Here is a 27,108-nt window from a genome sequence, read left to right on the forward strand (position 1 = left end):
GACACAGGATTGCGCAATAAGCTTTCTGGGTGTGGAGTGCACGCACAGACTGTGGTATATGGTATATTTGTCGACCTACATACAGAGCGTGAGCTTGTGGCTGTGTGTTGTACGCTTTGAGGGTGAATTTGATGTACATTACTTGTCAGTGAATGGAAAACAGAGTCCGGTGGGAGTTGTAAGGAGTGTATCATGTTGGTTTGTACGCGTATGGAGCACCTATACTGCAGTGATTGCTTTTAGTTTGTGTGTTTGAGACTTTGGTGATGCTCGATCCGACGATATTATTATTGTTGATTGTGGAGGGACAAATGCATACCATGTAACACGATTTTCAGTGGTGTTTGTGCTGAGGGAGGTAGGAGGCCAGGTAATGCTTCTGTTTCCGATCTGCATAACTTTGTATCCCAATATGCAGACACCCATGTATGCGCATTATTTTTTATTTGGTCGGAAATGGAGAAAGCGCGGTACATTGTGAAGAACTGTATCTGTGTCTATTTACAACTTGTGCCATTGTCGTACTGTAGAAATGGAAATCTATTGTTTCACAGCATGAGCAGTTTCCCCCACAAATAGCGTTCTTGTTGCTATTACTGCATTTCCGTATTCTGCACGCTCTATACACATTGCCTTGCTGCCCTTTTTAGAAGTATAGGAATAATGTTTGTGCTTGCTATTGCGCACTTGTGCTCTTGAAAACACTTTGCAACACACACAACAATCTGTTTCAACAGCCACCCATTTCAACCTGTTTGCACTGCAGTGTTTTCCACAGTACCACGATTTCTTCCATTTAGCATACAATTGTGTGAAGGGTATACGATGCGCGTCGCTCTGCCTCCTTTCATTGCCACTTACATTGTGACACTCTACAAGGAGCTTTATATCATAATCAGCCACAAAAGATATTGTTAAAGGGACCTTATGGTGTCGCTGCGGTACTACAAACATAGCATCATTTATAAATACACTTTGCTAAAGCAACGTTCTGCTTACAGTGCCCTACTAAAATCCTATGAAATTCACTAACTAAACTGTTGTTAAAGGGACGTTATGGTTAAGTTGCACTAGCAAAAACCTATGCAATTCAAGGAAAAACATTGTTACAGTGACGTGATGGTTACAGGTAAAACCGAGAAAAAATAAAGAAATTCGACAGTTATGGTAAGCTAAGCAACCATAACTCGTGCCACCAGTGTACACTGCAAGGACTAACACCCATGACATCAAAGATGCCATTACAAATCTCATTCATGACATCACTGATGACATCACATGTGCATGTAGTTTTAATAGGAAGCCTCCACAAGGGATTGTTATTGTAATGGTGGCATAAAACTATGAAAGATTATTGGAAGAACTATCATGAGATAAGTAGGTAATGGAGGAATGCATTGCATTGCTATACACACCATTGTGTTACACACTTCTTCACTGTACATGAAGGAACTTATGTGTAAACGTAGCCATTGTCTGCACCATGCCTCATGGAAGTGTAACCTTCAGAATCTTTCCATGTTACATCCTGAAATCATGAATGCATTCATTTGAGAGTGCCGGGTACTGTAAAACATGTAAGAAGTAGCTACCATTGCCTTTATAACTACATAATTGCACTACAGCACAGAAACCATAAAGACACCACAATGCATACAAACATGACCATATACAAGGGAATTAAAATAAGCTAAAAAGGAGCAGTATTGCCAGAAACTATTCATAACATAACCGATTATCTCCATGCACAGAAACCAGTGCTGTGTTTTACGCTTTCCTCTTCCCCTATATGCATATGTATGATGTGAGTGAACCGTAAGGAACGTAGTGTAAGAACATATGAGAAGGGTGGCATACACAAATATAGAACCTTTTGAATTGTTTGTTCCTGACTGTTAGTGAAGCACCTACCATACTAATGGTAGTGAAGAAAACATAGGAGCGACACATGTCATGTCTTCAGTGATAACATGAATGAGATTTGTGATGGCATCTTTGATTTCACGGGTGTTAGTCCTTGCAGTGCACACCAGTGGCACAAGTTATGGTTGCTTAGCTTACCACAACTGTCGAATTTTGGGGGGGTTTAGGTTTTACCTGTAACCATAACATTCCTGTAACAACGTTTTTCCATTGAATTTCATAGGTTTTTGCTTATGCAACTTAACCATAACGTCCCTTTAACAATGTTTTTGTTACTGAATATATATATATATATATTCTGCTTCTGCTAATCATGGGGACATAATAACATTACAGCCGGGTTCACACAATATTGCCCGGGTGTGTGGCACATTTTTGCCATTTATACATAAAGTATAATTGTCATGAAACATTCAATTTACTCGACAGATTCCTAATTTTACCCTCCAACAGCTCACCAATTATTTAATTCAGGACATTTTCAGAGCAGCCAGAAACACATTTTAATTTGCTATTACCTTTCCATATGTAGCATGTCGAGGCATTTTATTTCAACAAAATGACCTTTAAATCATGTTACAAATTACACATATATGGATGCAGTGCGTCTTGTGGTTGCTGAGAAAATGCTTCAGTAATGATAGTCCATTTAAACTAATGGGAAATCTTCATATGTTTGCAAATCTGAGCTCGCCTTTCTTTAAGCCAGTTTCCAATCTTGGCCAGCATGTCACCAGAGCTTCTTTCACTGTGTTTTTATTAGCCTCTTTACTGTTTGAAGTTGGTAGGATGCAGGTCGCAAATAGTTGGGATGCATTGACTAATCATGCTGGTCTGGCATTCTGTCCTGTTATGTAAAGTTGGCCACCATTTTGATCTGAAAACCTTTTATTTTCTTGTTTTTTACCTTGATTGCAGCCCCTCTCTACATTCCAGTCACGCACTGGATTGACATTTGCCCTATAAAGAATGAGCCTTCAGAGACCACAGGTCTGGCCATGGGGGAAGTTGGTTTTGAACACCAATAAGGGCAGTGCATACTTTATTGTAGTTGTAAATAGCCGGGATACAAGCTTCAAAAGAATGTCCTCTCCATATCCAGAGGTCCATAGGCTTGCAGTGAGGAAGCCATTTGCAAAGGCTGCCCAGAGACCCACATGGTTCACTGTGCTTTCGCATTAGTGGATTTCTTCTTTCTTTTCACCCAACATTGGTTTTTAAATACGACAGCTGAAATTACATGCTGTTTCTTTCAGGCATTAATAGAATACATTTTTAATTATCTGCTGTTTGTTTTTATGCTGACAAGTGGGTCTGAGTTGTCATAGTGCACCACCTTTTGATGGGTGGCCGTTTCAGTTATAATGCTGCATTTATTTCTCAGCCAGCAGTGTGATGTGCCTTTCCAATTTGCACTCTGATACATTTTTTCAGCTTTCTCTGGATTTCAACTGCACAAAGACACCCAGATATTCTGCCTTAATAGGCCAATTTTTAGTGTGCAGGTTTTTGAAGGCTTGCCGGTCATTTTTCCAGTGAACCTTTCAGTGCTGTTTGTTTGGGCCTAAGTTCAAACCCCACAATGCACACGGCTTAACACATAGTCTTTTATTAGCTGGTCCATGCCTATATGTGTAGGGTGCTTTTAAAGGCCCCAAACAGAAATCCCTCTCATCCGAAAAGCCACGTTTAACCTTTTAACTGCCATGGGTGTCCCCCTCCAGTGCCAAAGCTATTTTTGGTGATGTTGGTGTTTCGCCATTCAATGCCCTCTAACGTTTTCTGTTTCATTAACCCCTTAAGTGCCAAGGACGAAGTATCTCATCCTTGGCAACTGGTAGGTAATCCCAAGGATGAGATACCTCGCCCTTGGCACTTATAGGGTTAAACACTGCACCAAAACAGCCTGCTTTGCTTTCCCTGTCACATGAACGGCAAGCATTGGAACACTATAAGCAAAAACAGCCCTGCTTTGCTTTTATTTCAGCTGAATGAGAAGAAGTTATGCACTGCATCCAAAAACCGCCATGATTTACTTTTCATTCACATGAGGGACAAGAATTTCAACACCACAACCAGAAATGGCTTTTGCTTTCCCTTTCACTTGAACAGTAGCTCTTTTAACACTGCAATCAAAAAATGGCTTGGCTTTTTCTTTTGCTCACGTCAAATTCAAGAACCATGTGGAAGGGGGCCTACCCCTCATTATCAATGGACCAACGGCAAATACAAACTTGCTCAAAAAGGAGAAATCAAAGAATGCTGTGACCTGCAAGACAGGGTTTTAAACATTAGAAGCAAAAAGCCTGCACACGTCTGAAAAGGAAAATGGCATTGAAGCGCCACAGTGGGAAAAGATAGCACTGCTCACACAGCAAATGTCAAGGACATATGATAGGGGGTTGACCAAAGCAAATGCATATTATGTTCCAACCCACAAGACTCCAGTCACCTTTGTAGAGACACTTAATACAGGAAAAAAAAGTTCGGCCTGAGGCAGGAAATTGCACAATTTAAAAGCCCCGCTTCCAGCCGGAAGTCACACCTACCAGTGAACCATCCCGCAATAAAATAAGATACTGCTGAGGGCATCATAATTCCCTGCTCTGCCAGACATGAAGGCAGGAGCCCAGAGATTTCAAAGAAAGCGAAGTGTGGCGGGAGCATGACCAGGAGGTGTGAGTCCTTCCTGTACCCATCTCCAAGAGCCAACTGCAAAGTTCAAAGCAACTAATAAAAATCTCTTGTTACCGGCTGAGCCCAGAGGAAGACAGATGGCTGTGAGGGATGAAGTGGCCCTCCGACAGGGGGAATTGACAATCCCAATTGACATTAAAAGATTTCATTTTAGGCAGTTTTCACAGCAATCAGAATGAGAATTAATTTCATGTTATGCTATTTATTAATGTAATTTCCAGGCAATTTTAAAGAGATAAGTCGCATTTACCTAGGACTTTGGGGACTAAAATTGCCAGTTAAGACTAGTTTCTGGGTCATCTGAACATGTGACGAATGGGACAGTTGGTGAAAAGATGGAAAAAGAAATTAGGAACATGCGTGATCATTTGCAGAGTCATAACTATTGTACATTTTGTGAAAATGAAAAAAATGTGCAGAAGGGTCATGCTACCTCATACGGAGTTGGCGATCGGCTTACCTACTTCCCTGTGACCAGCTAAACCGAATATCTATTTCATATGGCAGGGGCTCATATAATTATGAGCTTATGAGACATAACCAGTTTTTGCCAAAAAGTGTTAATGAGAACTAAGAATTGTAATAAATGCAAAAAGACAGATTGTGCTCTCTTCCCTTGAACCAATCATGCCATGGGGCGGAGAGAGAAATGGTAAACTGTCCTTGCCAAGTGGCAGGGATAATTACAGGGTACTCCCCCTAGATTGTAAAGTTAGTGATGTCATTCATGCTATATAAGGGAGACTGTACTAGGACACACACCAGAACCGGGGAGACAGGAGCAGGAGGATGGAGAGAAGGCGGCTGAACCTTACCATCCTTGAGAGTGCAGTGACCAAACCCCTTGCCCTAGCTGTCCACAGTGTCCTGAGATCCAGCTAGATTTCCTGAATCCCAAATCAAGAGTTGCTTTTTAAGTAGCATATACCCCAGCCCTAAATTGCATAAACCCTTCATTTTTGTAGCATTGCATCCAATATTTCTCTCCATTGAAAACCCCATTGAAAAGCCCTCACATTGCCAGTGTAATTCTGTCACCTTTCCATCGAAGAATCTATTAGCGAGTGTATGTTAGCAGATCTCCTTTAAAAAAAACTCTCATTAGTCTGTGTAAATCCTTAGTATTTTTCTTAAGTAAATCAATTCATTCCCGCATTCAAATTCACGGTTCAAGATTGTTGAAGTTCGAAATCAACAATCTTGTCCATTGGGTTGCTTTTAATTATTATAATCATTAAGGTGTTGACTCAAAAGTATAAGTCTCCTTGTAATTGAAAACCAAATGTATCCGTGTATAGTGTGCATTACCAAACTAATTCCCATTTGCATCTGGCCTATTAATCCCAAAACCGTTATTCCATAGTGAGTAGTCCCTTTTGTCTTGAATTCTACCTGTTATCTGCCTCTGTCCTTGTCATTGAAAACCGATTTTCCTATTTTAAGCTAAACCCCTTCCCTGAGCTGCCTGTCGCTGAAACCCATTGTAAACGAATTTCCATTTGCCACTGTGTTTTTCCCTTTTGCATTTGCTTTCTCCCAAAACCGACTTTCCCCCTTCATTTCTAATTTTGCCTGGTGTGCTGAGTTAGTATTCTCTAAACTTTCCCTATCTCCTACAGTGTCAGCAATTCGACTTTCCTTCCATTCTGTCCCCTAGCAGTTGTGAGAAATAACCAAAACCCCAGTCTTCCATTTTGCTCCAAAAACAGGTTTTCACTTTCTTCTTTGCCTGCTTCCCATCTTGCAGTGGTGGGCTTTACCCGAAATCCGATTTGTTCTCTCTATTCCTAATCCTTGCCACTGCCTTCCATTCAAAGGAATCAAGTTTAGCGGATGTTTGGGGGTAAGTTTGCAGCAGGGGGGAGTGCTAAACCATTGATGCTATCCCTTTGTGATATTTGTTCTTTTTTCTGTTTTGCCATTAAAGAACTGTGTGAATTGTGATAGGAGATCTTAACCTAATTGTTCTGTAGAGATCATTGCATTAGTATTGCCACAACATTGGTGGCTGTGAAACTGTTTGATTTCCCTTTTTCATTAAATAATAAATTAATAAATATCTTGATACACACTGGCCTGGTTCCTACTCCATTGTGACACGGGGTGTTGGGGGAGGTTGGGTGCCAGACGTGCTCAAAGACCTACTCAAAAGAATCCACAGTTTATTAAAAACAAACAGTGTTTTATAGTGTGCCACATTCATTGTAGGGCAAGGAGTTCCCTAGCTGGCGTGTGCCGTGTTATAAACCGTGACATATGTCAAGTGGCCTCTTCGTAGCAAATGCATTCACTACCTTCCATATGCACAGGGGAGTTGGAGCACAGAGCAGACATATTTTTGAATGTAAGTGGTGTCAATTTCTCCAGCACCATACTTGCCTTTACGCCAGAGAAAATACGGAGAAAATTAAATGCTTTAGCCCTACTTGCACTATATGAAATATTCCACTGAAAAGTTAGTAATGTTCACAAAGAAACTCATGCCAAGTAGAATGTTACTGTATGGAGTGTTTTAGGTTGTCATAATATTTAGAGGAAGACTTAGGGATGGAAAGTGTATGCCTTTGTGAACATATAACAGTGAGATTCACATACATGTCGCATTGTAGTGGGCTCCAGGGTATAGCTGGAGACCCAGTTGCGTGAAAATAACTCTTCATTTAGAATACATTTCGATGTTGACTACCTCAGTGTCTGTTCCTGGCCCAGTATTGTGGGGTGGGATTATATACATGGGAGATTGAGATTAGCATCATGTCTCTGTGAACCCAATATTAAAATGTACAAACAAGCGCTCAACAGGATGCTGGAGGCAGTGGAGGCTAGAGGCAGTGGAAACATTGAGGCATTGGATTCAGGAGGCAGAGGAGTATGAAGGCAGTGGAATGTGGAGGCATTGAATGCAGAAGGCAGTAGGGTATGGAGGCAGTGGAATCTGGAAGTAATGGAGTCTGGAGGCTGTGCGGTCATGGAGCCAGTGGAGTCTGAAGGAAGCAGTGGAGACATGGATGCAGTGGAGTTTGGAGGCAGTGGTTGCTGGAGACAGGGGATTCTGGGATAGTGGATGCAGAAGACAGTGGTGTCTAGAGACGTTGGACTATGGAGGCAGTGGAGTATGAAGGCAGTGGAATATGGAGGCATTGAATGCAGAAGGCAGTAGGGTATGGAGGCAGTGGAATATGGAGGCATTGAATGCAGAAGGCAGTAGGGTATGGAGGCAGTGGAATATGGAGGCATTGAATGCAGAAGGCAGTAGAGTATGGAGGCAGTGGAATCTGGAGGCAATGGAATCTGGAGGCTGTGCGGTCATGGAGCCAGTGGAGTCTGAAGGAAGCAGTGGAGACATGGATGCAGTGGAGTTTGGAGGCAGTGGATTCTAGGGCAGTGGATGCTGGAGTCAATGGAGCATGAAGGTAGTGGAGTATGGAAGCAGGGGGTGCAGGAGGCAGTGGAGTTTCACGGCAGTGGGTGCAGGAGGCAGGGGACTCAAGGGCAGTGGGTGCAGGAGGCAGGGGATTCAGGGGCAGTGGGTGCAGGCGGCTATGGATTCCAGGGCAGTGAGTGCAGGAGGCAGTGGAGTTTGGAGGCAGTGGGAGAAGGAGGCAGAGGACTCTGGGCGGTGGGTGCTGGAGGCAGTGGAGTTTGGTGGCAGTGGGTGCAAGAGGCAGTGGAGTTTGGAGGCAGTGGGAGCAGGAGGCAGAGGACTCTGGGCGGTGGGTGCTGGAGGCAGTGGAGTTTGGAGGCAGTGGGAGCAGGAGGCAGAGGACTCCGGGCGGTGGGTGCAGGAGGCAGTGGAGTTGGGAGGCAGTGGAGCTTGACGGCAGTGGGTGCAGAAGGCAGAGGACTCCGGGGCAGTGGGTGCAGCAGGCAGCGGGGTGTGGAGGCAGTGGGTGCAAGATGCTGCCGTGCCTTGGGCCAGAATTTCCAGCAGAAACCTATTTCCCGCCTTCAGTTGGTTGAGGGGATTAAGTGTGCTGGGCTGTACATGGTGGTTGAATCGGGACTTAAACCCAGCGCGTTGGATGGAGCAAGAGCGACACACTTAACACAAATCGAGTCACTTTATGGGAGATGTAAATGCGCTCGCGGCAACTCTACGAAAATCGTATAGTTGACACCGCACATTGTAGTGGGGGGTGTAGGGGACAGGGCGTTTATCAGACCGCCCCGTACCTCCACGCTCCGAGCACAGACTCCGCAGGGAGGAGGGTGGGAGTGTGGCCATGCTGGTGACTGTGCTGCTGATGGGAGCAGGCATGGCAGGGCACTGCCACAGTGTGACTGAGGGCACAAATCTCTGGGTGACTACTTCCAGTGTGGGAGTGGCGGTGGGAGGCTCACAGGTCGTGCACCCGGAGTGCAAGGAAACCTACATTTCGGGTTCTAACAGGTTATGGGCGTGGCCACTTTAGAAATTGGGTGTGACAAACGTATAGGCTGCTCCCCCTCTGTTCCACCCCAAGGGTTGTCTGGTGGGGAGCCCATATATCCTATCCCCTTTTCCCCACATTTCCCTCTCCTATCAACGGCCACACCTTCCACCCTTTACCCGCCAGAATCAGTTCCTAGGACCAGCATTTCACATAAGCAAACACACGCACACACACACACACACGCACACACACACGCACAATTAAACATTCAGTCACTCATGTAAACATCCCATTGACACGTTGACCATACAATCGCTCGTGTACATGCGCACCCAGGCCCCACACATCATACACTCATTCACACACACATTGCATACACACTCCTTGCACACATGCATAATGAGCTAACATGCAACCCCCTTTCACGCTGCTAGTTTCAGAAAAGGCTTTGCTCGCCTCTAACAGAAAGCAAGTGGGCACATCAGCCCCCTCCCCTGGATGTGAAGGAACACCCAAGGTTGTTATATGCTCGCTTGCATCCCTGGGGAGGGGGCTGGGTGTGCATTTCGTTGTTGTGAGGCAGTGCCGTGACGTAGCGTCTGCAGGAGCACAGTAACACTTTAAAGCTGCTGGTTTCAGAAAAGGCTTCTCTTCCCTCTCTGAGTAACTAAAGGCCCCGCCCTCCGCTCAAATTGTGGGGGGAAGGGTTTACACGCGGCCAGCTCAATCTCATTGCGCGCATGGCACACACCCTATGACGCCCCCAAACAACCTGGTGACTTTCAGGGGGATGCATGTGGGTACTAAAACTGACATCGCTGTACACCGTGGAAGCTTGCAGGGGGATGCATGTGGGTTGTACTAAAACTGGCATCCCTGGGCACTGGGCAAGCTTTCAGGGTGATGCATGTGGGTACTAAAATTGGCATCACTGGGCACTGGGCAAGCTTTCAGGGTGATGCATGTGGGTACTAAAACTGGCATCACTGGGCACCAGGGAAGCTTGCAGGGTGGTGTATGTGGGTGTACTAAAATTGGCATCATTGGGCACAGGCTGGGAGCTTGGGAAGGAGTAGAGATATCGGACGTCTATGGGCAGGCAGGGTTTTTAGCGGGGACACGGGAAGGAATCAAAAAAAGATCCTGCGACATCGAGAAAAAATATCACACCGCAGCCACATAGGAGCGCCTGCTTTTATAGGAGTGTAGATTGCGCGCGATAGCCTCGCCAATATAATCCTATCCTCGTAACTCGGGAACTCCTCCGGTGCCCACCTGGCGCTGCGCGCAGGAGGTGTCTGACACAGGGGTCGTGTGTGGCGGAGAGGGAGAGGGATCAAATCCGTGCAGTGATGGATGGACCTGGCATACACTACGGGCCAGATTCACGGGCTATTTTGCACGGTTCAGAGTGATTTTGCGCTGCCGACAAAAACCCTGATTCACGGAAATGCGCAAAGTGTATTTTTGCAGTGCAAATTAACTTTGCACTGCAAAAATACACAGTTCCACGAATCAGAGTTTGTGTTGGCAGTGCAAAGTCACTTTGAACCGTGCAAAAAAATCCATGAATCGGGCCCTATTTCTTAACGTTGTGTAGCGGGTAGAAATGGTGCACGGTGGCGCTAGGCGGTAAATTCCTCTGTAGTGAATACGCACGATTGAAAGTGAAGGGGCATAACGGGTGTGGGACGGAGCGTTGCGAGCACCGGGGGCGGGGCTAGGGAGGCCAGGGGCAGCAGGGATGGTGCCCGGGCTCTTCCGTGGCCAACGTGCACAGAAAGCAGGAGTGCAGGGGTCAAGCTTGGCCGTCGCTGTGAGGGGACTGAATGCTCATACATGTATAGGCTGAGTAGTGTGGGCTCCCCCCTACTCTTGTAGTTACCTGTGATAATGAAATGATAGTACAGACCATATTTTTGCTTTGTGGAAAAATTGTGGCCGTAGGCCTTTTTATTTTCTACAGAAAATAATGCCACACAATAATCATGACAGCCAAACATCCTTACCAATCGCTTTTGGGCACCTCGTGTCCAGGGGTTATGGATGCCGAGCCTTCCCTTAGGCTAGTTTTCGTTGCCCTGTGGCATCCCTTCCTGGACACGTGCCGCCGCCTACGACTTTTCTTCTACCATGTACCGATGAAGAGTACTTGACGTTCTTGATCCTGTTCCTTCTTCTTTTGCCGGGTGGGTTGGGTGGTAAACGTTTCCTTATCCCCCTTTCCAAGGTCCGGGGAGCTTACCCAAGTGAGGTGAGCTCCGGACCTGTTTGTGCCTCCTTGGGTTTTACTGGGGTATTTATCTGTCCCCTTTGATGTGTTGCTGGGGGCCGGGCTTCTTCCTGCCCCCCCTGCTGTTTCGTTCGCACCTTTTGGTGCGTTCCTCTGGCAACGCCGAGGGTGGGGGCGCCGCTTTGGCTGCCCCTCCCTCTTTGTTTCCCGCCATTCGTCTCCCCCACCCTGCGCCTAACCCCCCAGGCCCCCCATCGTGTCACACTTTGTATGGCACGGGGCCTGGGGCATAGGCTGAGTAGTGTGGGCTCCCCCCTGCTCTTGTACCTGAAACCTGTTACCTGTGATAATGAAATGATAGTACAGACCATATTTTTGCTTTGTGGAAAAATTGTGGCCGTAGGCCCTTTTTATTTTCTACAAAAATAATGCCACACAATAATCATGACAGCCAAACATCCTTACCAATCGCTTTTGGGCACCTCGTGTCCAGGGGTTATGGATGCCGAGCCTTCCCTTAGGCTAGTTTTCGTTGCCCTGTGGCATCCCTTCCTGGACACGTGCCGCCACGCCTGAGGGGGTGTTGCCTGACCCGCTCAGGTCCCCCAAACAGCGAACCTATTTGCATCCACGTGCTGCTAATGCTTGAAAGATGTTGTCCGTAAATCTGCCCATCCCTTTATTGGATAAGTGCACCCCGTCCTGATGAAACCACTCTGGGTCATTTTGTGACAGCCCATGCCTTATGAAATGGAGACCAGTGCTCCTACAGTATTTTTCTACAGCTTTGTTCAGTTTTTTCCGCGCTGTCTCAATGGCCTGCCTTCTGCGTGCCCCATACCAAATTCTGCGGGTAATTATCTCTGACATGAAAATTTCAGTTTTCCACCAACAGTGTGCTATCGCCTTTAAGGACTCGCACATGTTGCGCATCAGCTCGCCCCTATTTGTTTTAACCAAGTCATTTCCCCCTAAGTGGATGACCAGGTATTCAGGAGGATCCCTGAACCCGATCAGGTCCGATAGCCGATCGTGGATGTCCTCCCAATGCATTCCTGGGAGGCCCCACCAGGATGTTATTGTCCGCTTAAAATGCAATCCTTCTCTGAAATCTTCGATCCACCTGCCAGCTCGTGTCACGAATGAATGGCCGACTATCCATGCCCACTTGTAGGGGGTCTCATCTGCATGGGTGGATGGGAGATGAATCATATCAAATACTCTCGCACATATTTTTTGAAACATTGTGACTTCCACCCCCCAATTTTCTTTACTCCTTTTGCCCCTAGTCCCCCTGCCCATGCAGAGGTGGCTGCCCCTATCCTGAAGGAGTAGGTCCCAAACTCGGCTGCGTCCCACCCCGCTTTCGCTATGGTTTTCTTTAGTACGACTTGGAATTGATACCTGCTGAGGGCTCTGCCGTCCCTATGTATAAATAGCTGCCCCCCAACTTCAGGTCGTACCTTGAGAAATTGCTCGGTAATGCACCTGGGGCAGTGGTCCCTTTCCTTAATACAATTTAGCTCAATTGTTCGCCCCTCCCCTCCTTGGTCCGTTTTTGATCTCCTTAGTAGTATGGACATACCCTTAGATCCTATGCTGACGTCGCTCTTTGCTAGCCCGTCCCCTGCCATCGTGTTACTCGCTACAAGCTCCCCGACCCTGAATGCACCATAGTATGCCAATGCGAACGCTGCCCTGAACAGCATACTCTCATAGCTGTCGCTACATGTGCTATGCAATAATTGTAACAATTTTACTACTTTCAAAAAATTCAGGGGCCTCCTGTTGTCTGGTTTCCTGCCTCCTAATCTAGACCACCCCTTCATCACGTATTTTAAACGAGGGCTTGTTGTTGGGTCTGCCAACCCGGCCACCTTCGCCGTATAAGCGACTGCAGCCAAATGTGCTGCCGCCCAGCTTTTCCTCTTCCCTTGTGAAAATGCACTCCCCAAAAAGTCACACAAATTGGAGACTGTGATATCCCCCACATCTTTCACTCTTGATTCTCTCAACACATTATTCACATGTTTTTAATATTGCTCACCAGTTTTGTATGTTATGGCGTTTCTGGCCAATCTTTCTACCACTTGCTCCTGTGGGCCTTCCTCCTCTTCTGAGTCAACCTTGTGGCTAACCGACCCTTTTCCCATGCTTCCAGCGGTACCCATGCCTTTTTTGGCGTTGGCGTTTTCATCCTTCTTGCATCCGGCCGTAGTTCTCTGAACCTGCTCCACTGAAAACGAGACAAGGCATCAGCGACCATATTTGCTTCACCGGCGATGTGTCTCGCCCTTATGCTAACATTATTATTCAGACAAGCCAGAGTTATTGCCCTCATTAGCTCCAAGACCAGCGGGCAGGAAGCGTTTCCGTTATTTATTACATGCACTACTGCCATGTTATCAGACCACACATTTAACTATTTGCTGTTTAGATTTGTTTCCCATGCACACAGTGCTACCCAGATCGGAAATAGCTCTAAAAGGGTAATGTTACTTGTCCATGCTGCCTCATGCCATGCCTCTGGTCATCTTTCTGCGCACCATTCTGCACCCAATATTGCACCAAAGCCGAAACCCCCAGCTGCGTCCGTGAACAACACCCTTTCGCTTTCTTCGTTTACAGGTGTGCGCCAGATCACTGAACCATTGAACGATTTTAAAAATTCTGCCCAAACCTCCAAGTCTTTCTTTATTGCTCCACCGATCCACACCCTGTGGTGCCCCACCTTAGCACCCTTTGTTCTTTGTTCGACCCTTCTCTGGAATATCCTGCCTAGCGGTATGACCCTCCCCGCAAAGTTCAATTTCCCTGCTAGTGATTCCAACTCTCTTACTGTGGCCTTGTTTCTCCCTTTCAGATCTGTGATTGCACCTAGCAAGTCCGCCACCTTCTCCTCCGGGATCCTGCACACCCCGACCCGTGAGTCAATTTCGATGCCTAAGAATTGTATTACTTGAGTTGGCCCCATCGTTTTTTCTTCTGCAAGCGGAAACCCCACTCTTCTGTTAATGTCTTGAATTTCTTCAATGTATTTTTACACAGCTCGGAACCTTGTGGTCCTACAAATAGAAAATCGTCCAGGTAATGGACTACCTGTGCCCCCTTCATTTCCTTTGTAAGAGCCCATTGCAGGAAAGAGCTCGCTTTCTCAAAGTATGCACAAGAAATGGCGCAGCCCATAGGGAGACATTTGTCTACAAAGTATTTGCCCTCCCAGTGCATGCATAACCATCTCTGTGATTCGCTCCTCACTGGCAATAGGCGAAATGCTGACTTAATATCTGCTTTCGCCATCCAAGCTCCCTGCCCCGCTTTCCTCACTAACTGCACTGCTTCCAGGAAATCTGAGTAGTTTACCGACGACGCCTCTTGTGCGATGCCGTCGTTAACCGAGGCCCCTGGTGGATAGGAAAGTTGGTGAATCAGCCTAAACTCGCCTGCCTTTTTTTTTGGGACTAAGCCCAAAGTTGAGCATATATATTCTTTAAAAGGAGGAGAACTATAAGGGCCTCCTATCCTCCCTAGCTCAATTTCTTTTCTGATTTTTTTGCCCACCAACTCCTTATTTTCTAAAGCGGATTTCAGGTTTTCTGGGGTGTTCTGGGAACCCTGTCCATTAAACGGCATTATGAAACCTTCTTGGAAACCTCGCCTTATTGTTTCTGCTCCTTCCTGGTCTGGAAACACCCTTAGCCACTTTTCCATATTCTCGATTTTTACTGGTGTGGCCCCTTTCTCTCCTTTGCTCCTAGTTCCGTTTTTCTGGTACCCTGTACTTACTGGGCGCTGCTCTGGTGCATTTGGCAGAAATATGCTCTCCTCCGCAATTCTCGCATCTGTGATTGAATTTACATTTCTTCCCCCAGCTGCATGATATTCCCTTCTCAAAATTACGGCATTGTGCTGGCTCTGACCTTGCTGTCCCGTTACTCCCTTTACCACCCCCTTGTGCTGTCGGAGGTATGTTGCTCTGCCACCCTCTCTGTGCCTCGTACTGTCTACTCCGAAAATTCTGTTCCCTTGCTCTGTCATAAGAGTTATCGTATCTCCTGTTGCTGTATCTGTACTCGCTTCTATAATCGCTCTGGCCATACTGTTTCCTATAATAGCTCCCCGCATTATACTGATCCCTGGTATCCCATTTCTCTTTCAGTACGTTAAATATGTATAGATTGTAATTTTCTTCATCCCACCCTATATCCGGGAAGCAATCCATTTCTTTCCTGAATTCATGGTCGTATTCCTTCCATGCATCACCCCCAAATGCTTTGTACACCCTCAAGGCTCTCTGTTGATATGTCACTAGTGATAGGCCGTCCTCGGGAAATTTCTGCAAGATGATTGAGGGCATTATCTGGAATGCTGCTGTCCAATTGTCAAAATTCCTTGACACTGCTGTTCTTTTTAATAGGCCCTTTTCATCCTCCTTTATGTCTTCCTTTGATACATCATGACCCCTTTTCTGTACATCTAGCAGGGAGAAGATATCTATCAACTCTTTTCTCCATATCTTCTCCTTCACTTTGTCACTAATGTACCAAGCTTGTGCTTTTAAGGACCGACCTTGTGCATCCTTGCCTATCGTGGGCCTGCCATACTTAGTCATAATTGTGGTAGGTTCTGTCGTTTTTACTATGGGGGGGTCTATCATAGCTACTGGTGTATTGGTAGGTGACCCCTGGGGACCAGGATTTTGGGGAAGCCCCTGTGAGATGGGAACCCCGCTGTCTGTTGGCCCTTGCCCTCCTGCCCCCTGATCTACACGTGCCTTATCCGTTTTCTGTTTTTCCTTACTTATTACCCCCTTTGCTTTCACCCAGGCCTGAAGGTGGTCCCTCTCTTCGTCTTCACTACTTTCTGTATCAGATGTCACCCTTTTGTGCTCTTTTATTCTCCCTTTACCGGCTCTGGGCGACTTACCCTGAGCCGTGATACATGCATTTAACACTTTTACCATTTTGTCAATATTGTTATTCAATTTTACGATACCTTTCTTGGTTCCTTTCTTCCGTTTTATCTTAGGCATCTCTGGCTCTTGTGACTCCCTTGTGATCTCTCTTAACCTCTTTTGGCCTTGTGGTACTGCAGCTTCTTCGTCGCTGCCAGCGGACTCCTCCAGCAGCAAAGGCGACATTGCCCTAGCCCTTTCTTCCGTCTGCACCACGTCCAGCACCCATTGTGCCCCATACTCTTTCTCTGCCTTTTTGGCCCATGCACTGAATTCCTGTGCTCTTCTTGCTCTTTCCTCTGCCATTTTTGCCTTTTCGCCTTTCCTTCCAGGTTGTTGACTCTGATGGGATTGAACCCCAACTTTTGGCCTCCTTTTATTGCCTTAAATTCTATTCCCCGATCCCAGTTTTTTTTCCAGTGTTGCTGGCGTAATTTAAAAATAATTTAAATATCCATCCGCTCCAAGAAAATCCAATGCCCTTCCGAGTCTGCCTGGAATGCGGGGTACTCTGGGTAAAGGAATGATGGTTACCGGCGCCCAATGAATACTCCAGGCCGGGTTTTATCCGGATCTTTTGCAAGTCTGCTTGTTTTGCCTCAAAGTGACTTAATTTACAGTAAACACCAGATTCATAAAATCTAAAAGGTTTACACCTGCTGAGAAACCCTGAAAAGGGGCAATTAATTAGTGTAACGTTACCTTCCATTCAGACATAACCCCTCTCATTTTACTACATTTTATGTGATATTGGGGAGCTTTAGGGGTGTTTTGGGTCAGGCAAATTCACTTGTAAAAGTTCCACCCTAGCCTTTTCGCAGTGGGGTATGAAGGGAAATGTCAGCGATTGTCCCTCATTACATCTCACCTCCCATTGGCCAATCGCAGGATGACGCACTGACCTGGGGCAGCAGAGTGGCACTGTTCTGCGATTGGCTGAGCGTGCAGGGGCCCAATCAGGACCATTCCCCCAAGGTGGGCGCTGTGGGGGGTCTGTCTTTGAATCCAGGTACAAATAATCCCTGCTTAAGGTCACTCCCCACTCTGTCTCTTGGGCTTGGCTGAGTGGGGACTGGAGCCACACAGGAACAGGAGAGGGCCAGCAAACCTGGTGCCAGGCTGACCACAAGCCCAGACCAGAGAGAACCAGGCATCCTGTTACCAGGCTGATCACAGACCCTGACCACAGAGGACCAGACATCCTGAGGCCAGGCTGACCACAGTGCCACACAACCTAATGACAGGCTGACCACAGAGGACCAGACCAGACATCCTGAGGCCAGGCTGGGCACAGGCAACCTGATGCCAGGCTGACCACAGGCTCTGGCCGCACGCCCAGACCGCACCAGAGAAGGCTACTGGCTGAGTGACCACGAGCCGTGCCCAGAAGAATCAGCACAGGGGGGCCCGGCGCTTGACCCTTCAGGTCCCACTACTAGGCAGAGGTCCTCAGAGCTGTACCCCGAGTCCTGGCCTCCGGAGTTAAGGTGAGATAATGGGGCACCCTGAGCCAGGGGCGGGCGAACTCACACGGGAGTCCCAGCACATTTTGTATTTTGATTGAATCTCGTTGGTAAATGAAACCTAACCCTCCACTGACCAGCTATTGGAACGGTCTCAATTAATATAATATCCTGGGGAGGCGAAGGGTAAGGGGGCGGGGGGGGGGTCGTGATGTCTGACCACACATTGCAAAGACAGGGGCTTTCTCGTTCACAGCGAAGGTTTGTCGGGAGAGGGCGATTGCCAACCAGTAGCGAAGGTATCTGGGCGGGAAATCCCACGCCCGCAGCTTGCACCACCAAGTGGCGCCCATGACCCCCACAGCGAGGCATCAGACACCCCCCCCCCCCGCCACCCGCCTCTGTAACATCACCAGCAACTTCTACCGAGGACGAGTGACACCCCCGCACATGGTCCCCCCACATGGTCCTGTTATAATTAGAAAAGTAACATGGCCGTGGGTGGAGCGCCCAGAAGCCCCAACTTACCCCACACCCAGTGCCTGCTTCTGGCACCCGCATTACTCCTGCACTGCCTTAAAGTGGGGCGGTACCCACCGGATCGGCACAGGTGCAGGGCGTGCCCTTCCTGCCGCCAGCTCTGGGGCTTAAAACTTGCATCCGGGCACAGGAACGATATAGATTGACCCTTTGCGTCCATGAATGCCCTCAATGTACTGCCGTCTATCACCCAGTGCATTCACTATGCGGGTCAGCACGTGACCTATTCAAGTCTGCAACTATTCACCCCACCCCATCCCACCACTAGTTTCTGTTTACATGTGTGCCATCCCTCACCCTTTCTCCAGTTGCCAGTTGCAAAATATAGGTTTGCCATCCTTCAACCCATCCTCAGTTGCTAGATATGTGTGCCACCCCTCACCCCTTCGCTTCTCCAGTTGCTAGATATGTGTGTGCCATCCCAAGTTAATAGATATATGTGTGCCGTCCGGTACACCATCCCATATCCAGTTGTTAGATATGTGTGCCATCCCTCACCCCATCCCCAGGTGCTAGATGTATGTTTGCCATCCCTCACCCAATCCCTTCTCCAGTTGCTAGATACATGTCTGTCATCCCTCACCCCATCCCTTCTCCAGTTGCTAGATATATGTCTGTCATCCCTCACGCCATCCCTTCTCCAGCTGCTAGATACATGTCTGTCATCCCTCACCCCATCCCTTCTCCAGTTGCTAGATATATGTCTGTCATCCCTCACCCCATCCCTTCTCCAGCTGCTAGATACATGTCTGTCATCCCTCACCCCATCCCTTCTCCAGCTGCTAGATATATGTCTGTCATCCCTCACTCCATCCCTTCTCCAGCTGCTAGATATATGTCTGTCATTCCTCACCCCATCCCTTCTCCAGTTGCTAGATATGTGTGCCACCCCTCAGGCCATCCCTTCTCCAGCTGCTAGATATATTTCTGTCATCCCTCACCCCATCCCTTCTCCAGCTGCTAGATACATGTCTGTCATCCCTCACCACATCCCTTCTCCAGCTGCTAGATACATGTCTGTTATCCCTCACTCCATCCCTTCTCCAGCGGCTAGATATATGTCTGTCATCCCTCACTCCATCCCTTCTCCAGCTGCTAGATATATGTCTGTCATCCCTCACCCCATCCCTTCTCCAGTTGCTAGATATGTGTGCCACCCCTCACCCCATCCCTTCTCCAGCTGCTAGATATATGTCTGTCATCCCTCACCCCATCCCTTCTCCAGTTGCTAGATATGTGTGCCACCCCTCACGCCATCCCTTCTCCAGCTGCTGGATATATGAGTGCCAACCTCACCCCACCCCTTCTCCAGTTGCTTGATATGTGTGTGTCATCCCTCACCCCATCCCTCCTCCAGCTGCTGGATATATGTGTGCCATCCCTCATTCTTAACCCCGGTCCAGTTGCATATTACACTGATGGCCTCCTGTGATTGTGGATGAAAGGCGCTCCACCCACCCTACAGTGTTCCTGGAGCAGACTAGGTGGGTAAACGCTGTGGACCTGGAGGTCATACTTTTAATAAGTGTCAATGTAGCACATACAGCCCTCATGAGACTGCTGTCTGTTTCCAGGTTGCCACAGGTGAAACCGATGGACTCCTCAACGTCCACACGAAGCCTTCTGCTTAACATGATGTCCATCACCTCGAAGCATCTGGTCACCAGGGAGATCCCAGAGCACTTTGACGTCGTCCATGAGCTGGGGCGCGGCTCATACGGTCATGTGGTGCTCGCCAAGCAGCGTGACTCAGGTAAGCAATATTGCATGATCCAGCATGTCCCCTTTTGGCTATACCAGGGCCACAGCCCGCACCGTACAGTGGTGGGTGAGTTTTTACATTACTGGAGATCATCTATGTTCCCTGTCAGTGGATTGTAAGTCCTTGTAGATATGACCATTGGGTATAAACACTGATGGCGATAATCACATCACCTGATGTTACTTTGGTCTTTTTTTCTAACAGGTCTAAGTGTTGCTCTGAAGCTTCTCCCAAAGAATGGTACACAGCGGGATGCATTTCTCCTGGAATTCAGCGTGTCTGTGGTCCTCGGTGCCCACACCAACATCATAAGCACCCTTATGGCAGCATGGCAGACCGTTGACCACTTCGTGTTTGCTCAGGAAGTGGCACCAGCGGGGAATCTCGACTCTCTTCTAATACCAGGGGTAAGGATGATGCTAAGGACAAACTAATGGGAAAAGATTCATGATATCAAGGGACTTCCCTCACAACTCATCTTTTAACACTTCTACTTCTATGCCTTGCATTGGAGTGTAAAGAACACAACTAAATCTTTAGCAAAATGATTGGGTACATAAAATCCACGCGTTATCATTCTCCATTGAGATCAGCCATGATTTGTGATCATACCATGTGTATAAATGTGTTTCTTTAGCTGGAAATCCACCAAGAACCTTCTGCTTCAGAAAAGTGAATACACATTGAGTACACATCCAACTCATCAAGTCCAACTAGCATTCTACATAAATTCATGGAAGTCATTGTCAATCTTCTTTTGGCGCTTGTGACAATAACAACATCACTTCCCTGCTAGTATTCAATGCATTAATTCAAGTCATTGACATTCTCCAAGCCCTCAGTGCAACCCTTCAAATCATCCACCTCTTCATAGCATTCAAGACAATCATAGAAGTCATCCACCTCTTCATAACATTCAAGACAATCCTCCAAGTAATCAACACAGCCTAGCATTCAAGACAATCATAGAAGTCATCCACCTCTTCATAGCATGCAAGACAATACTCCCAAGTAATCAACACAGCCTAGCATTCAAGCCACTCATAGAAGTCATCCACCTCTTCATAGCATGCAAGACAATACTCCAAGTCATCAACACAACCTAGCATTCAAGACAATCATAGAAGTCATCCACCTGTTCATCAGCCTAGCATTCAAGACAATCATAGAAGTCATCCACCTCTTCATAGCATTCAAGACAATACTCCAAGTCATCAATGTCTTCCTGATATTCAGTAAAACCCTCCAAGTATCAACATCCTCCTAGCATTCAATACAACACTCCAAGACATTAGCATCCTCGTAGGATTCTTGGTTTCAATCTTCCAAACCATAGACAACTGTCACTGAGCATTCCATGCAACCTTTCAGGCTGTCAACAGCTGTTTTCTGTCATTCAGTGCATGGCCTCAAGACATCAACTACCGTATCCTAACATTTGATATAATCATCCAACTAGCCAATGGCCTTCTCCTGGCAACGAATGCAACACACCAACCCTTCGTCAAGCTTCTCCAAGTATGCATACTAATCTAGAACTCTTTGTCAACCGTCAAGCTTTTGGTGCAAATCCCCAAGTGCCAGAAGATCCCCTTAGAGTGTTCAACACCAATTTCCAAACCCTCAAATTCTTTGTATCATTAAATTCAGACCCCCAGAAATACAATAAGCTAAAAAATCCTCACTAGGCTCCTACTGGAGCTTCATTGCTACTCTCCAAGTCATTTACAATCTGCTAGCATTTGATATAACCCTCCAACCTACTGAAGAAGTACTGCTAACTTTCGGCGCAATACTTCAAGTCATCGATGACTCCCTTGTATATGATATATTGCTCCAAGGCATTCAAAGCTTTCTAGAATATGATTCATGCTTCCAATTGATTAGGTATTTATACCTCACATTCAATGCAAACCTCCCTAGCAACAATCTACCCTTTTCGCTGGATGCTTGAAAAACAGCTCTCAACATGTTCGTTAATCTCTCAACATTCTATTTATCCATCGGAAATCCCAGATGAGTATCAGAGACACAACCCTCAGAAGCTTCTCTGAAGTTCCTTGGTCATATGCTCACCAACTCCTATCCCAGAGAGCAGTTCCCCACGTGATGGAAGACGTACGGACGGGGCTGGGACCAATAGCAGCCTGCCATCCCCTATAGAGCAGGCCACCCATGTATAGGGTCCCACCAACCAGTCACACAGTTTTAACTGTATATATGACATCATTAGTGACAATGTGTTCCCTCATAACATTGTCATTGTACTATTTTTCAGCGGACAATTCTTGAGCAGCAGAGGTCTTTGCTGCCCTACCTATTTGTGTGATTGAAGTGTGTTATCCTTGAAAGAATCTCTTGGTCTTTTTTCCCTAGCTGGATGTATTTTTTCTTCACTTTACACCTGGAATCAATCTACACCCACCATACTACCATGCTGAATCTAAGCAGCCACCTGTTGGAGACGTTCTTCTAATTGTCTTAGTCATCACAAGTAATCATCCACCACCATTCATTCTCACATGCATTCTGTTCCTTGGCTCGCTTATGGCTGCACCAGGATCTTCATGGCAGGTCTTGAACATGGCCAGGTAGCAATGGCCGCAGTCCTTGACTTATTCATCCTAAACCCCACTCTTTGTGGTCTAAATGTATATACCATGCCTATCTGGTGTATATATTTGACCTCTAATATGCATCCTTCTAGTGACAAGCAGGTGTCTTCCCCAGGTATACAGAGATATGTAGCAAAATGTGTAGCGTGGGTGAAGGGGAAAAATGATGCAGTGCCCAGGGAACATCTGGGACATCAATCACAAAATATGCAATTCAGTGTCTGGTATTATTTTCCATTGGCTCTATAATGGGCAGCCTGCTTTCATATCATTTAATAATGTGTTTATTTCTACCATATCCTCTCCAGGTCGGAATCCAAGAAATTATGGTGAAGCGGTGCGTGTCGCAGCTCTCCAGCGCATTAGACTATATGCACAGCCTGGGGCTCGTGCACAGGGACATCAAACCAGACAACGTCATGCTGATGGACCCAGAGTGCCATTGCGTCAAGCTGAGTGACTTTGGACTCACAAGCCTGACTGGCTTTAACATTACAGCCATGTCCTGTATCAACCCTTATATGGCCCCAGAGCTGTGTCGCCTCAGACATCCAAATACTATCATCTTACACCCAAGTCTCGATGTTTGGGCCTTGGGCGTTCTCATTTTGACAACCATGACCGGATTCTTCCCCTGGGAACGGGCTATGCCATCAGACCGACATTATAAAGATTTGTACTGGTGGCAGGTGAGAGGACCCAGTTCACCTGTTCCCAACTACTGGCAGAGGTTCTCTCCTCAAGCCCATTGCTTTATGAAGCAAATGTTGACCTTTGACCCACTGAGAAGGTGTTCTGCCATTAAAGTTCAGCAATACCTCAGTGTTCCATGGAAAACTGAGAACATCCTGGCAGTGGTCAGGTCAGACAGTGAGGATGAGGAGGAAGACGTGGAGTCATAGGAAGAGGTGGAGTCACATCAAGGAGAAGTGGGACAGCAAGAAGAGGTTGCACACCAAGGAGAGGTGGAACAGGAAATAGAGGTGGACAACCAGGAGATGATTTCCATGGAGGTCGCCATTGTCTTTGTTGATGACGTGAGAGTCCTACTTCCTGACACATCTTTGGTGGTGGTCAGCGATGAGGAAGTGTCATTCAGTCTCTATGCTGAGCTGCAAATCACGTGAGCATATATCCTTTATTGGGTGAGTAAAATAAATATCAAATGGTCAGTGTATGTCATGCCCACCTAAAATGCACTATAACTTCCCACACAAGATCCATATTGGATGCTTTGTAAGGAAGTGCTGGCACCTACCACATTTCACTCTGTGCACCAGATGCTATATTAACATTGCACATCTAGTTATTGTAGGGAAGGGGTCACACTTCTTGTGTTGTTCATTGACCGTGGCCAATGGTTTTTCATCATCCAAACATCATTTTGTATACGTGAATATCCCAATATTTCAGTCCTCTAATCATGTTCTTGCTTTGTTCCCTTGTAGAATTTCAGAGTTTTTTGGGTCTTAAGACTTGTGTGCCCAATGGTGGATTCTACTCATCTCTCAGCGGAGACACAAAACTTCCAACAAATGCATCTAGTGGATCATCAAACAGCATAGCGATGAAGGAGCAAAGTCGTACATAGATCCAAGATTAATAATCCCATTTCTTCTTCAAATCCAAATAATGGGTTGGGATTGAAACTTTGCCTGGGTTTGGCGACCTTTGAAGTTTGCAGACTGGGACTGCAGAATGCACCAAATCACTTCAATGAGCCGACGATGAGCGGCGTCGTCCCAAATATTGGACCCTGGTCGCAAATTGAAGTCTGCCATGATTTCCCAATATCAAATCCTTCAGCAAAACCAGAATGTGCTCACAGCCGAATGTAACAGCTCCTTCTCCACTCAATACATTTACAGACTGGACATAAAGACAGTGTTCCAGGGTCTGGCTACCACCAGCGACACATCACCGTGCCAGGCTATTCAGAGCCTATGTGGAACATTTTTGATGTGCAATAAAATAGATCCTATGGAAGGGAGACTGCAGGCTGTGTGTAATGTGACTGTTGGAGGACTAAGAAAGGGTAACAGGAGCATCAGAACAGACAGATGCTCATATATTTTGTCATGTTATGAGTTTAAGTGCTTACCTGTTTCTCATGGTGTTGTGCATCTATGAAAACTGTAATGCGATGGGCAAACATGTTGTTCATAACTAGGATGAGAATAAATGTTAGCCGAAGAATGATTGTGTTGTCATGTGTGTCACAGGTATCCACATGGGATCAAGCAGAATGCCAAGACCTGGTGTCAGGATTTACTCTCTTTTGGTAAAGGGTTTGTTACAAGGCTGGTCAGTTTTACATTGAAATAGGATTTTCACAAACAATTCAGGTCAGAATAGTTCTGCTCCTTAATAGACATTGAAGATTGAAGGTCAAAATCTAGCCTGGCTTCCCTTCTGACAAGACACATAAACTGGAAGAACAACAAAATGAACCCTGATCGATAGTGCCATCTCGGACCGATTCCCACTGCCCCTCTTAAACAAGTACGTCGAAAGGTATCCACTCAGCCAACCCTATAGCCCAGAATCAGTGAACATTTTGGCCAAGGTGGATGAAGAGCCACGGGACGTGACTATGGACACCTCCATTGACAGTCTCGACTAAAGCACCAAGAAGCTGTGCTACTACATCATTAGAGACACCATGACATAGCAGCATTAGACATGAAGCACACATGCCATCCACACATCGGGACACATCCACACACCCAAATACACAAAGAATTAATGCGTGCTGCTCTATAAGGTAGGGGACGAGTACACATACATCCTATCTGCACGTTTATTATTTTGACATTAGTTTGACCGTAGCAACGCAGAAACCACAAGAAGCAAGAGATCCTGAGCATGCTTGCAGATGCTTACATGTGAAATAACCTATGGAGCTGCAGGAGCGCCTGAGGGACCTGACAGAGCCATGAACAGCTAACCTATGCATACTATAGAATAGCACAATGTAGAAGCCATGTTATGGCTTAGGAAAATTACAGGAGGCCACAACCATTGCTGTAAAGGCTAGCTGAACTCAGGGCAAACAGGAGAGCAACGGTGTGGGACAGGGCATGCCACCAAGGCCCATGAGAAGTGAGTGACATTCCTTTCCTTGAACTAGAGTAACACCGGCACAGTAAATGCGAATAAATCAGAGTAATGCAGGGCTCCAGAGGTACAGCACACAGTCTCTAAACACACGAGACCCGCCGAGCTGAGGATGGAGCAAAATTAGCAGCTGGGAAAGAAGGACAGCCTCACGAGCCAGACAGATGTTGCAACAAAATTGTTACAGGAGAAGCTGAGTGTCGCATGATGAGAATGAGCACTCTCACAGGCTTTGGTGGTGCACACATTTTACAATGCAGACAAATAGTTGTTCTTACCTTGAAAAGCTACACTCTGTGCTGAGAACCACTTGCGTCCCATGCTTGGGGGCATCAGCTCTAGCCAACCACTGTTCAGGACCCTAGGGGTGGGTAGCGATGGGCAAGAACCAATCGGCAGATCCTCACACTGCAATGTTAGTATCAGCAATATTGGAATGTGCCAGCTTGACACCTGACATGGGAGAGCCAGTAAACTAACACATATAGGGGTGGCTGTAGGGTAAATACTACTCACTTCCCAATCCACACGCTTGATAGGTTTGCTGCAGAGGGGCCCAGGTTGCGATGTCATGATGACACCATAGCACTACAAAACTGGCCTGCGTGCCAGTGATCACTGAGATGATTCAGGAGCTTTTCCTTTTTCTGATCCCTGTTGGTTTTGGCTGTAATAAACCACAGTTGAACTTGCTGTCTGTCTGGGCCTGCGTTCCTTTTGGGAAGGGAAGGAGTTAGGCCTTCCATGAGTTCTGAGTCCATTAACTCCTAGTAGCCCTCCTGCCTACCTTGGAGTTTATCCTAACAACATATGTTCCATCATCTTAAGGAACCTCTCCTTGTCCAATGTCTCTTCCAAGAAAATCTAGCCCTCCCAGCCTTAATAGCATCTGTCAAACAGGCCAAGATATGTTGCCTCACCTCTTTTTGGCATTGCAGACTCTTCTTCTTTGTCTTATCCAGATTTAGGCTTTTTGGGGTTGTGTACCCCACAACACTCTCTATTGTATATCATTTTGAGCAAGTGTGGTGGGTGTAGATGACAGGAAGAGTTTGAGAGGGCTCCATGCGATCTCGCTGGACCTCCTTCTGATCTTTCTTTCCACACCTCTAAATTCTCAATAAACTCACTATCTCCAGCTCAAACCTACTCCACAGTCTGGTCCTGTCTAGGGGTCAATAGCGGCTGTTTAGCCACATGAGACCATCTTCACCTCCCTCCTGGCACCTATCGGCCAATGGCAAATGGCTCCAGGTTACCAGGTATGAACTGTTACTTTCCATGCACATTTCCGAGTTAGCGTTCAGTGCCATTAGGGACGAATTTAATTAACTTAGGCTTAAGGCTTTGCAAAACTGCTATATACTTGGCTTCCTGACAGATATGGAGGGTGGAGTATGCTGTAAACTCTGGTTTACCTGCTGCACGTTT

General features: G+C 46.7%; 1 protein-coding gene across 1 annotated transcript; it reads left to right on the top strand.

The window, feature by feature from the left end:
- The first annotated feature begins 19,734 nt into the window (after positions 1–19,734).
- Positions 19,735–23,462, top strand: LOC138453574 (serine/threonine-protein kinase SBK1-like). The gene is made up of 3 exons (XM_069606595.1): positions 19,735–19,936; positions 20,150–20,352; positions 22,869–23,462. Exons 1-3 carry the CDS (start codon positions 19,735–19,737, stop codon positions 23,460–23,462), a joined length of 999 nt encoding a protein of 332 aa, XP_069462696.1.
- The last annotated feature ends 3,646 nt before the right edge of the window (positions 23,463–27,108 follow it).

Source organism: Ambystoma mexicanum, chromosome 1p (genome assembly GCF_040938575.1).
Source record: "Ambystoma mexicanum isolate Mex_15411 chromosome 1p, UKY_AmexF1_1, whole genome shotgun sequence".
NCBI lineage: Eukaryota > Metazoa > Chordata > Amphibia > Caudata > Ambystomatidae > Ambystoma > Ambystoma mexicanum.

Bases quoted from the DNA above. Each gene is read 5' to 3' on its own strand.
- LOC138453574 (XM_069606595.1), top strand. From the start codon at position 19,735: ATGAGACTGCTGTCTGTTTCCAGGTTGCCACAGGTGAAACCGATGGAC. The intron at 19,937-20,149 runs GTAAGCAATATT...TTTTTCTAACAG, and splicing joins CGCCAAGCAGCGTGACTCAG to GTCTAAGTGTTGCTCTGAAG. The intron at 20,353-22,868 runs GTAAGGATGATG...TATCCTCTCCAG, and splicing joins ACTCTCTTCTAATACCAGGG to GTCGGAATCCAAGAAATTAT.